The following is a 13,846-nucleotide window of genomic DNA, read 5'->3' as shown; positions in this document are numbered from 1 at the left end:
TATATCACTTTCTGAAGGGTAACATTTTCCCATTACTATGCTACTAAATAAGTGATTTTGCTTTTGCCTACTTTGAAAATAAAGATGTCGAGAAAATAGGTTCTGAATTTCCAAGCTGTTGCAGAAGTCCTTTTTTTATATAAAGTTTTCATTTTTTATCTTTATTTCTTATAGAATTCCAGCATCATAAGCTATCATAAAAGAAGCGAGATTCCAGAACCTTTATTTTCACTACAAGTATCTGAGATCTTTTGAACAATGTGTGTCAAGACAGACTCAGAAACACTTCACTAAAAGAAACAACAAAAATAGCAACAAAGAGGCAAACAGAAAAAGAAAAGAAGCAACCATAAAACAGAATTATGCTACAACGTTTTTTAGGTGAACGGTATAAGTACACAAAAGTTGTTAATAATAGCTTGCTTCTATTTACAAATACTTTAACACTGATTGACTTACAAGTGTCCACTAATGTTGTTAACAGCACAATAGGTTTAATGCTTATCTTTTTAAATTTCGTTTGAAGTATAATGTCAAGTATAGCAGTCCCAGCACAGATCAACAAAAAAAAGAGCACAATTTTCTAACTGGATATGTTTGTCAGTCACTCTAATCCATGGAACTTTCTTACTCTCCAAATGCATATTCTATTGTTCATAGCAGCAGTCCAGGGTTAAAATAAAATGCAGTTAAAAAAAAAAAAGGATATTTGCACAATGGAGAGACCTCTGGAGAGTTTAATCAATCCTAGTAAACAAGATCACATGGCTAGTAGAACTATCTTCTCTCTCTTATGTGGTAAAACACTGTATCCTCCATGGTGCTAACACAAAGTTATGGATATCCCTGCTATAAGGGGCATAGTTGTAGAGATCTATTGAATACATAAAGCTCTGACACACACGGTATTAACATGTCTATTTAGTTTAAAGTTATTAGGTCCCATATAGCCTTTTTCTTTTTAGAGTTGGTGCTCCTTAGGACTCTCAATAGCACCTCCTGCTTGCTTATAAGACTTCAGATTTGCCAGAGGAATGTCTGTCATGTGGCTGCCATTGTTGAAATGGCCTTCGGTGGAACCATACTGCTTACGGTCATTGAACTGGTTCCTGTTGCTATCTTCTTTCCAGGCTCTGGTCAGGGTGTGCCCATTCACAAGCTTGTCCTTCTTGACCCATTCTTTCTGGGGTGCAAAGGTTGAGAGAGGTGATTTAGGGTGTTGATAGGGACCCAAGCCAGGAGGCATCCAGCAGTTATCAGAGTGACCCAAAACCAAGCACTCTTGAGTGCACATCTCTGTAGCTTCAGCTAATCCTCGGGGGCCCAGAGGCCCATCTGCAGAGGACAAGAGACAAAATAAGGAAAGAAAGTGGTTAGAGTTTTCATTTAAAATTATCTCCTTAGAGAAAAAGTGCATTGGTAATCTCATTTGCTCATGAAAGTTGTATTAAGGTAAACAAATCAAAGATATGATTCCCCATCCTTTTAAGAATAACATAGGAGGAATAAAATTCCTTTTACTTGAGGTGAGAATTATCTCTTTTCCTTAAGCCTTCATTTATATCTAGAGATACAGACAGATAGAAAAATAAATAGACAGACATGAGTAAACAGATATACCCATGACATATCATTTCTGATGAACTTTTTCCACGACATATGTATTATTACTGATTTATGTCCTACTTCTCCACAAAAAAAACTCATATTCACGAGAAATAGTGAAAAGTACAAAAATTTTATGTGCAATGTTGAAATATATGCTAACATATCAACTCCTTGAATATAAAAAGTATTACTTGAAATATAACATTAAAAATAAATACTGTAGGGCTTCCCTGGTGGCGCAGTGGTTGAGAGTCCGCCTGCCGATGCAGGGGACGTGGGTTCGTGCCCCGGTTCGGGAAGATCCCACATGCCACGGAGTGTCTGGGCCCGTGAGCCATGGCCGCTGAGCCTGCGCGTCCGGAGCCTGTGCTCCGCAACGGGAGAGGCCACAACGGTGAGAGGCCCACGTACCGCCAAAAAAAAAAAAAAGAAAAAAAAAATACTGTAAAGGTTATACAAAATGTTTTCTATATAAACGTGTGTTTTTAGCATGAAATCCCATGAAAATAACTTTGCAACATTTTAGAAAGTTAAATAATAATTTTAAAGAATGTTTTAACTAAAGTATATTACTAAAGATATACCTGGTTGACTGGTTGACATTGTGAAATCCCAGTAAATAAAGACACCATTTGCATCCAAAGACAACATGTGGTTCCTTCCAAGCTTAACCTATTTTCTTGATTTCTTAACCCAAATTTCACTAACGTGAAAGTCTAGCTAAGTTGCAAATTGGGTCACATGGAGTCTAATATTCAAAGGGAAAATAAATCATCATAGATATTTCTCTTTTATTTATTTATTTTTTTTGCCAGCAGGCAATCTAAAACATTTTAACCATGATTTTGAAAGTAAACTCTTCTCTGATTACGTAAAAAGGACATCAGTTCTTTACTGATAAACAAGTGTCAAGTGGTTAAGGGAAAGGTTTTTTTGTTGTCATTGTTTTTTTTTTCCCTTGATTAAACAGTCAAATGATAAGTGGTAGCTTGAAAATTAGGAATTGATTTTACGAATGAGGTTAAGTGGATAGGCAAGAACGCTTGAGGCATAAAGCATTTTCAAAAGTAGAGAGTCGTCAGAATAAAAGTGTAGAGAAAAATGAAGAAAACATCCCTGAAAGTTTTTCTACTTAACTATTAAAAGAGCCAACAATTGGAATGTAGGTTTTTGCTAAAGTCCAAGTTAGCACTACTAATATTTTTAAGTGGCCAATAATTGTGGGGTTTTTATATTAACATCTATTTTTCTTAATAATATTCTAGTTACTTCTTACATGTTAAAAAAGAAATACCTGCTGAGATAGGTAAGAGTTGGTGGCAAATACCTGAGACCTCAACACACAGACAACATTAAAACGGACACTGGATGTGAAAAAAATATATGCCTAAAATGTACTCTTACATACAAATGGAAATTTTAGTCATTTTTGAAATCTAAAATCTGCTCTTTAGAATAACCTTAAAATTCCTTCTCATCTGACCCATAGTACCATCCCCTCAAGAGCAAATAGTTTTATCATTTTAAACATACGTTCATTACTTAAAACTATTTCTCTCACAAACCTCGAATGATTACTTACTTCCTAGGGTATTTAATTTAATCTTCTCTATGAGCCTTTCTCTGTCCTCTGAATTCTGCCCACATTTTAAAAGTTCAAACTAATTTCTCCCTTTTAGTTTCGCTTTGGTGTGTTCAGTGACTCTGTATCCACAAAGTTAACACATCTTGCTCAAACCAATCAATGCCCCTTACATCAGGATCGCAGGCCTGGAAGATGCTTTTTGCCTGGCTTGTTTTCATTTAATTACTGATTCTTTCCAGGGGCAGCTTGCTTCCCAGGTACCACAGCAAGCTTCCCTAACTTTGCCAATTCATGTTTTACATGCACCTGAAAGATTTCCACAGATCTTCCCTTATTAATGAATAATGAATTCCCTAATTGAGCTCACTCACTCAACTCTTACTTTAATGACATTTTTGTCTTTTGGGGGACAAAAGACAAAAATGTCATTCATTAGTATACATTTTTGTTTTCTCTCAACTAGATTTAAAATCCATTGATGGAAAAAAAACAACTTATTAGCCTTCTGATTCCTCATAGTGCTTAGCAATAGCAATGATCTGAGAACAATATTAATTGTTAATTAAAATTTTATGATGTTGAAAATGTTCTGAGAAATTATTAAAGATATCCTCTGCTTGGGCTTCCCTGGTGGCACAATGGTTCAGAGTCCGCCTGCCGATGCAGGGGACACGTGTTCGTGCCCCGGTGCGGGAAGATCCCACATACCGCGGAGCGGCTGGGCCCGTGAGCCATGGCCGCTGAGCCTGTGCGTCCGGAGCCTGTGCTCTGCAATGAGAGAGGCCAGAAGAGTGACAAGCCCGCAGACCGCAAAAAAAAAAAAAAAAAAAAAAAAAAAAATATATATATATATATATATATAGCATTTAAAATGTCAGGGATTTTTTGCTAATACTGCAAAAGTTATATGCACTGAAATATTATCCTTTATCTTTGACATATAATTATTTTTAATGTTATCACTATAAGGAATTGTCTTAATTGCTGAATAATTATATTTACTTTTCATAATTCCCTCAACATTGAATATTTAACATGTATTACATGTGTCAGAAATGTGCTGGATTCTTAATAAATTTTGAGATGGTGTGTGTGCATGTGTGTGTGCTTGGTGCATGTCTGCACTTATGTTTCCCTGTCTCTCCAATTTTTTCATAAATTTTGAGGTCCTATTTGTGTTACATCATACAATATCTATTTAGAATCCAGATCAGGATTTAAAGCTGCTTATAAATACTTTCTACAATTTCAGCATTATACCAATCTGTTTCCTTTTTCTCAAAAAAGGTATTTAAAATCCCCCATCATGATTATTTTAACACTGAAATTTTTATTGATTTTTTAAAAAACCTAAATTATTTGTCCCCTTTAACAATCTGCAATCTATGAGTTTGGTTATCTTGCTTCATTTTTTAATGTATAAAGACACAAGTGCTGATAAAACTGTCCAAGCCATCTGCCTCTGCGTTTAAATGTTGAAAGCAAAAACAAAAGCACATAAAAAGCTTCTTGAAAGTCATTTCAGTTAATGTTTATATCAGTTCTCAATGTATTTCTCTCTCCATCTTTGCTCCATCTTCCTGTTCAAAACCAAACAAAATAATTTTCCTATGATTTAGGCATCAACAGCTGTCATAGAGCTGCTTGAATTGCTGACTTTTAAACATGCAGGTTTAAAATGTGAAACTATCCAATTTAATGGATCTCCAGTTATACTTAAATGGTAGGATAGTTGAATGAGCTTTGATCTCATTTTATTATACCCGGAAGCAGAATTGTTAGTTCATTGATTAACTCACTGCTATAATTAACAAGTACCTTCTGGCCTGTTGCCCACTGCTTTTCAAACTGATAGTTTGAAACCCCTTAATTTCAAAGATCGAAACTGATAAACTGATATTTTTTTTCAAAAATCATGAGACCTTTCATATTTCTGGTCAGGTTTCATACTATATAACGGTTTGCACTTTTACGTGAATAAATTTTCCTTAGAATTTTTACTATTGGGTAAAATAAGACTAAACAGACTGTGAAAATTGAATTGTAAAATAGATGTCATTTTTATATCATTTTGGTTCAGATTCATCACATCTCACTCAATTTTTGTCACATTCAATTTTTATTATAGAAAAATACCTCTTCCATGCAAAACATATCTGATTGTCATGTTATAATGGTCTTTTTGTGGTTAAGAGCATATATCATCATTTTTATGCAAAACATTTGTTAAATTCCAGTTTTTCTGTATTTTCCCCAGAAGAAGGTACCTTGAAAGGTAGCATGAGTGTAGTATGCAAAGAGTTGTGCATCACTAAACATCTTAAAGTAAAAGATGCATCCACTGATTTGGACTTGCTGAAGCAGTTTGCCTGATCTCTAGGCAGAGTGATAAAATGTCTTTCCTTGTTTTAAAGAAATTTCCATTTTTAAGTAGGCTTTTATCCTATAATTTTGCTTTGGGCTTGCTATTAATTTACTGAGAAAAATCTTAATTATTATACTTGCTCCTTTTCATACTGAATCTTCCTATTAAAAATTTCAGGGAAACAAATATTCTCACCCAGTACGCTTTTAGATAATTTTACTATCTCTAGGAGACCAAAACCAAAAAATTAGTATTTTTACTGGCTCATTTTCACCCTCAGTTTATTTCTATTCTTTTTAATTTTTTTTGTGAGACAATATGTAGTGGCATAACAATTTCTTATCATTTTTGTGGATTACCCTGAGTGGAAAGCTGAAGCTAAATATTTATGGAAATCTGCAGGGACCTGAAAGAATGTCAGGTAAAGTCACTTGATAGCCCCCCCTACTGTCTCCACACACTATACTTATTGATCAGTTGCAGATACAAATCAAATCGATTAATTTGCTTCCAATCTAAAAATAGTAAAAGTTAATTTTGAATATGAGCATTGGCATGAAAACAGAGGAAACCATTCAGCATTGCTCACTTTCCCTTTTGATACATGATCTCTACTTTAGATCCCATTATCCTTGTCCAACCAATATTTTAAAATCACTGTCACACAGGAATAAATATCAGTTATTACCCTGCTCAGAAAAACATTCAAGGGGTACAAATTTCACTGCCATTTAAACTCAGATTTGTATATAAAATAGTACAGCATAGTTATGTGGACAGTCTAAATCCAAAAGTAGATCTGGCAAACTTGAGTATACCTATGGGAAAAACATTTCTCATTCATTCACTGAATAACTTTTGTTTGATCCCATGTTAGGTTCAAGAGATTCTTGCATAGAATATCTAAAATCAGAATTAGTCCAGAAATCTCAGGTCACATGATCATTATAGCTCAAGCAAATAGAAATAGATCTGAGCCCCAGTAAAATAATGAATTTGCATGAACTTTGTGAAAGTAATTTTAGATTCCACGTCTCCTAGTTTCTCACCTAAAAATTGAGAGTAAAAGACTAAATTCTGATTCATGACCTCTACCAATCTCTTATTCCTTTATTAAATATCACTGTGGTTTGTCATAGATAATCAAATTTTCAGTGTTATTTTCATTCTACTAATGAGAAGTCCAAGACAGGGCAAAGAAATCATAAATCAATTGTTCCTGTAGATTAGTCGATTACTTAGGTCACATATAGGTGTTGGAATGTGAAAGTATGATTGAAACAAGTATTTACATTTCTCAGTCTAAGTAAAAACCTTCATCAGAGTTTTTGTTTATGGCTGAAATTTAATCCAACATTGTGAAAGCACCTATAGTCACCTTGAGAAACAAATACAGAATTCCCACACAAGCAGGATTTGACAAAACCTTTAGTTAACAACTAAACATGGATTAAATATTTTACACATTCCTTATACAAATTTTTTTCTTTGGTCACAGATGAAAAGTCAACATTTGCAGATGGAGACAGTCCAAATGCAATAACACATAGCCAGCACGAGCAGCAGATTCTCTGCCAGAGAGGATATTGCTATTTGGATAGACTTTATAGCTCACAAAGAATAGAGAGCACCTCCTTATAAATCTTTAGCTTTCTTCAGCATGGCATGAATATCAGCTCCCTTTTTTCTCATCTGCTAAAGCTAATTGCTGAAAAGAAAATCTCTTTGATTTTACTTATTCACAATTAGCATTTGATGCTGCAATCAATGAAATGACAATAGTCTAAGGTTATTGATTATTTAAATTAATTCTCAAATCTTGACAATATTGCTTAGTATAAAACAGCTTATCTATATTATTGCAGACCATATTTACTTTCTTCTATAGTTTACTCTTTCTTTTACTCATATTTGATGTCTTTCATTTTAAAAAGTTACTCATATACTGATATTTCCTGAATTACTCTCCATTTCTTACAATTCACATAGTTTCTCAAAAAAAACATAGTAAATCTTATTTGATGTGCAAACAAATCTAAGGTATTAAGAAATGAAATAATTCTTTACTGATGAATTTCAGGCTGAGATCCAATTTTTTTTAAAAAAACAATTTATATAATCTTCTCTCCCTTAAAAAACTCTCAGGTTCTTGTCTGAAACCAGAAAAGAGGTACACAGTACTGTGAAGTAATTTGTCTTTACACACTTTCCACTCATTCCCAGATTTCAGGTGTATTTAATTAGAATGGAAAAAATAAACTGGTGAAGTTCATTTTTATTTGCCCAGTTCTCTGATAATTTTCACCTGGGACACTTATAACTGGAGCCTTGTTCCTCCCTGAGTCTCTGAGCTACAGATTCTATTTTTCATGGTCTTCAGAAGGCATAGTGATTAGTCCCTGGTTATTTTAAGCATTGGGGAATTTGGGGAAAACATTTTGCTAAGTTGTTAAATATTTAAAGACTTCATAAATTATATATTTTAAAAGGTGTCTGAAAGATTCTGTTTTAAATGGAATAAGTCATCAACTATGATGCATGGGATCTGTAGGTGTGTGTGTGTGTGTGTGTGTGTGTGTGTGTGTGTGTGTTTACACATAGATGTTACCATAACTTTGAATTAATAAAGTATAGATCAGTGTTTCTCAAATGTTAATGTGCATATGAACCACCTGGGGAAATTGTTAAAATGCAGAATATGATTCAGTAAATCTGGAGTCCTGAATTCCTTCATTTCTAATGATCTCTCAGATGCTGCTGCTGCTGCCTTTCAAGGTCCTCTCTTGGAGATGCAAGCACATTGAGTACTTACTTACATCCATTGGGTACTTTCCCAGTGTTCTGCGCAGCTAAAGTTTTCAAACGTGTGCATGAATCAGAGTTAGCTGGAGGGCTTATTAGGTAAATTGCATGACCACATCCAGGAATTTTGATTCTGTAGGTTCAAGGTGGAGCCCAAGAATTTTCAGTTCTAGCAAGTTCCTCTTTCTGTCACACTTTCCTGATTTCTCCAGTCCATCACTAGCCTCTCTGTTTCATTTTCATTTGATGACACCACAACTTTTTCCAGACCCCTAAATGTTGGACTGCTCATTGCTCTTTATCTACACCTCTTCTAGGTGAAATTGTATAATTATGCAGCCTTATAAGTCATATATATGCTAGCAAGTCCCCAATTTACATTTTCAGTCCCATATCATTCTCCTGTAGTGATATCAACATATCTGACTCCCGGATCCTCAGCACCCTTTGTATTTCTAGTAGGCATTTCCAACTAATGTAATTCTTACTGTTTTTTTCCAAACATATTATTCTTCCTGAACTTACTATTCTTGTGTATAGCACACTGATCACCTGCTTGCTCAATTCAGAAAGAAAAAAAAAAAAAGGAGTCAGCATTAGCAACCATTATGCAAAATTCTAAAATTCTCCAACCTAATTCCTGGGACTAGAAACATGATATCACACAAGTGGTAATGTTAAATTATATGGCTGCTATGGACTGAAGTTTTCTGTCCCGCCAAATTCATTCACTGAAATCCTAATACCCAATGTTATGGTATTTGGAGGTGGGACTTTTGGGACATGATTAAGTTTAAATGAAGTCATGAGGGTAAAGTCCTCACGATGGGATTAGTGCCCTTATAGAAAGAGACCAGAGGGGGCTTCCCTGGTGGCACAGTGATTGAGAGTCTGCCTGCTGATGCAGGGGGAGTGGCTGGGCCCTTGAGCCATGGCAGCTGAGCCTGTGCATCTGGAGCCTGTGCTCTGCAATGGGAGAGGCCACAACAGTGAGAGACCCGCGTACAGCAAAAAAAAAAAAAAAAAAAAAAGACCAGAGAACTAATACTTTTACTCTCTGTCTGCCATGTATAACAAGAAGGGAGCTATCTGCAAACTAGGAAAGGGGATCTCACCAGACACCAATTTTGTCTATATCTTGATCTTGGTCCTTCCAGCCTTCCAAACTATGAGAAATAAATGTTCCTTGTTTAAGCCAGTCTATGATATCCCATTATAGCAGTTTGTACTAAGACAATGGCAAAAGAGGTTTTGCAGATGTAACAAGGACACTCATTAACAACGTTGATTTTTAGTTAATAGACTAAGCTATATTTATAAACTATATTTGGGCCTAACATAATCACGTGAGCTCTTGAAAATCAGGGAGTTTTCTCTAACTATTAGCAGAAAGAAGCTCAGATTCAAAGCACAAGAAGGACTCAATATTCCATTGGTGTCTTTGAAGATGGAAAGGACCACAGAGAAAGGATCTGAGAGGAGCCTCTAATTGCTGAGAGCCACCCCAGCTGGGCAGCCAGCAGGACAACAGGGATCTCAATCCTACAACCATAGGAACAGGATTCTACCAACAATCTGTGTGAGTTATAAAATCAATTCTTCCTCAGAGCCTCCATAGAAGAGTCCAGTCCAGCTGATAACTTGATTTTGGCCTTGTGAGACACTAGGCATGGCAAGCCTGCTTGGACTCCTGTGATAATAAATGGGTGGAAACTGAGATAGTAAATTTGAGTTGCTATAACTGAATAAGTTGTGGTAATTTGTAATTCATAAATTGAAAACTAATACAACGTCTGTCTCTTACTCAAGATACACAGTCAATCAGCAAGTTCCTTAGTCTATTTCCCTCCCTGAAAACCCACCACCTCAAGCCACTATTATTTCCTAGTAGGACTTCCTTCTTTCTCTCTGTGACATTCTATGCTCTAATCCTTAACTAGAGGCATGTATATATAGTTACAAGTAAATAGGTAGTAGACTTATATTAGTTTTCTATTGATGCTGTAACAAATTACCACAAACTTAGTGACTTAAAATAACATTTTCTTACAGTTTTGGAGGTCAAAATTCTGAAAAATCAATTTCACTGAGCTAAAGTCAAGGTGTTAAGCAGGCTGCTTCATCCTTGAAACTCTGAGGGGAAAATCCATCCTCTTCCTTTCTTCAGCTTCTAGAGATTGTTTGTGTTTCTTGGTTTCTGGGTCCTTCTCCAAGTTCAAAACACATTCTCCAATCTTCACTTCTGTTATCACATCACCTCCTCTAACTCCTCCTGCATCCCTCTTTTAAGGACCATTGTGATTACACTGTGCCTATGTAGATAATCCAGGATAATCACATCTCAAAATCCTTAATTTAATCACATCTGCAAAGTCCCATTTGTCATGTAAGATAACACAGTCACATGTTTGAGGACAAGGATGTGGATATATTTGGGGGCTGTTCAGACTAACACAGTATTTAAAGCAGAACACTTCACTCCTCTGCTTCCAAGGACTTCAGAGTAAAAGCTACACTCCTTCTTGTGGCCCAGAGTCCCATATGATCTGGCTCCTGTCCAGCTCCTGATGTCATATCTGTACCCCACTCTGCCACCTTCTCTCCTTAACCCCACCTTACTCTCTCTGCTCAGCTACACTGACTTGCACCAAGATTAATTAGGTCTCAGGGCCTTCAATTTACTATAATTTGTGCATTGGCCTCACTTCATTTAGATGTTTACTCAAATTTGATTTTTCATAGAGGCATTTTCTGATCACCTTATAAAAAATAATATCCTTTACACCATTCACTCTCTATTCCCTTCCCCAGCTGCATTTTTCTGGATAGCACTCATTACTACCTGTCACAGTGTATTTATTTGTTCATGGTCTAGCTCTAACACTAGAATGTAAGCAGTGCAAATGCAGGTAATTTGCTTCGAGGTAACTATGTCCTCAACACCTGTTACCATGGTCTGGCACTGTAGATAATTACTAGATAGATTTTGAAAGAAAAGAAAACATGAAATTTGTTCTGAACCCCAAATCAGTGAGATAACATAAAAACTGTATGTAAAACATTATGTGACAAGTTATTTACAATCAGAAAATAGTTAATAATCAAATGGATTTACCTTTCCATAAGAAACATTGCTAAGAGTTCACAGCATAAAATTTTACCAAGATGATATTTGAAATGTCTGAATGGTATTAGTAAGTGTAAAATAGGCACATTCAAAAGTACTTATGTGCTACCTTAGTTTGGGTCGAAGCAAGTAGAATGCCCCAAATGAAACATAATTAGGTTGCTTCCTGTATCCCACTGAACTGCTTAATCATGCAAGAAAGTTCATAATTCCTCTCACTAACTGAGTTCTTCAGATGTTTTCAGAAGTCCAGATTCACAGGATACATAACAAAACAATTCTTGAAAGCCTGACGATACCAAAGTAATTATTAGCAATTATTCTGAAGCAGAGCTCCAATGAGATGCAGAAAGGTACGCAGAATTTAGCCCTGGTACAGGTATGTTCAGGTAAATGGGAGGATATTTAGAAAAAATATAATTTGATTAGAGATTGTATTAAAAACCTAAAAGTAGTTTAGACTCCATTAATATATTGGCTTACAACCATTAAGGAATTAAATTACTTTTCACAAATTTTAGGGGAAAGTGTGATTTTAAAAAGAGGCTAATATGCCACATTAGATCACATGTAGAATACCATGGTGTAATTCATTGCTTAAATTTAGTTGTACATAAAGGAAAACTACTCTAAAAATGAGAAGCATAATGTTATATTTTGAAAGAATCTCCTAAGGGGACTGTTGAAAATGCCATTACTTCATTATTGAAAATGGCTTGTATAATGGAGTATTGTGGAGAGAAATCTTGCCCTCTTGGGGTAATGCATAGGATTACCCATTCCGATCTAAATGTATGTTTATCTCTGAATGCACCTTGCAAATCCAGAGAAATTACTTCGTTAATATAGGTCTTTAAAAGATAGATTTCTCTCTTAAAATGATAAGTATTACATGTGAATTTTATAACATCTATATAAATTTGGCTGAGATTATTTGCAGTATTTTCTGTTCTGCCTGTTGCCCATCAGAGACTATAATTTTCTGAGGATAGGAAGACAAGTTACTTTTCTTTAGTATTTCACTATTTTATTGGTAGTTGACCATAAGTCCCAACTTCAATGCATATAATATTGCAATATTTATCATCAAAGAATATTGCCATTATAATTTTATAAGATATGAATCGTTTATCATTTTTCTGAAACAGAACAATTTTGTTGCAACATCAATGCACTTTCACATATAATAAAAAGTATTTAAAATTTTCTCAAGATTAAGCTGATGTTTACATGCAAAATTTTAGGAAAACTAGTGCTACTCTCAGAATAAAGCTTCTTAGTGAATGTAAGAAAACAAAATAAGGGAGAGGTACTGACACTAATTCTGTATCAAGGAGAAAAATTTGTGGTAAGCAAAATTTGACCTTGTCTTTTCAGGTATTGTCTTTTTTCCCCTCTGGTTTATTTCAATAACTTCTTTGAAGGAGTTGTGGCTTATCACATTTGTTTCTTATCTAGATCTGTTGTCCCTTTGCAATTAAATATGTTTTTATTATCTTCCAATCTGTCTCGTCAAAATGACCTGTCTCTTGGGCATAATTGGTGGTTGGCTGCTCTGATAAACTCATTAATCTTACAATGTTATTGACCAAAATGTTAATTGCTATCCTTTGGAGGAATATCTGCACTTCAGTAAGAGGCTTCCAGAGCCGCTTCAATCCACACATATGAATGCCTGAAGCATCATGGCAGAAGAATGTGATTTTGAGATAAAGAAGGCTTTGAGGCATCCATCAGATCACAATGTGAAAGTGTGCCTCCTTGCAAGCTGACATAGCTTGGGTATCTTTCAGTGTTCTGGCATGACAGGACTGGCACTCAAAAGGGTTAAGTGAAAAGAGTTTAATGAAGGGACTCTGTGGAGTGTGGGCTAGGAAAGTGAACTAAAAAGGAGTAGTAAGGGAGGCAAGGACCTGAAAAAGTAGGAAAATATTACCATTCCTAGGCCTGAAGAGGTAAGGAAAGGGATGGGTGCAATGTGCCTGGAATCTAGAAAGAGCTATGGAAGGTTTGAAGAATTTATTCAGGAAACCAAAAAGTGAACAGGTGAGATAACTTGAATATATGAGAGCAAATGTGGGAAAGTTTTTGTTTTTGTAAATCACCATATATAAAGCCAATAAATATCTTTTGAGATAAGCTTCCAAGTGGAATTCAAATTTTAAAGTCCTAACTGGTCAAAACACAATTTCAAAATCCTTTATGGTCATCTATCACTAAACAAGACAACTGTGATCAGTTTGAAAACTATACTTTCTATTAACTATACATAATATGTAAGCCAATTATTGGGGTAATAACTCCAAATAAATATTATTTAAAAATTCAGAGCAGCCTTGTGAGTTGATGAAAAGAGAGC

At 35.2% G+C, this 13,846-nt stretch overlaps 1 protein-coding gene across 1 annotated transcript in view; it reads right to left on the bottom strand.

Annotated features, from left to right (window-relative positions):
* Positions 1-961: 961 nt before the first annotated feature.
* Positions 962-13,846, bottom strand: part of PCDH9 (protocadherin 9) — a 991,580-nt gene continuing 978,695 nt past the window's right edge. Inside the window, exon 5 of the mRNA XM_065896163.1 lies at positions 962-1,335. Within this exon, the coding sequence (XP_065752235.1) occupies positions 962-1,335 (374 nt within the window). The remainder of the gene's footprint in view (positions 1,336-13,846) is intronic.

This window comes from Phocoena phocoena, chromosome 18, assembly GCF_963924675.1.
Source record: "Phocoena phocoena chromosome 18, mPhoPho1.1, whole genome shotgun sequence".
Classification (NCBI taxonomy): domain Eukaryota; kingdom Metazoa; phylum Chordata; class Mammalia; order Artiodactyla; family Phocoenidae; genus Phocoena; species Phocoena phocoena.
This window is presented reverse-complemented; position numbering and strand designations above follow the sequence as displayed.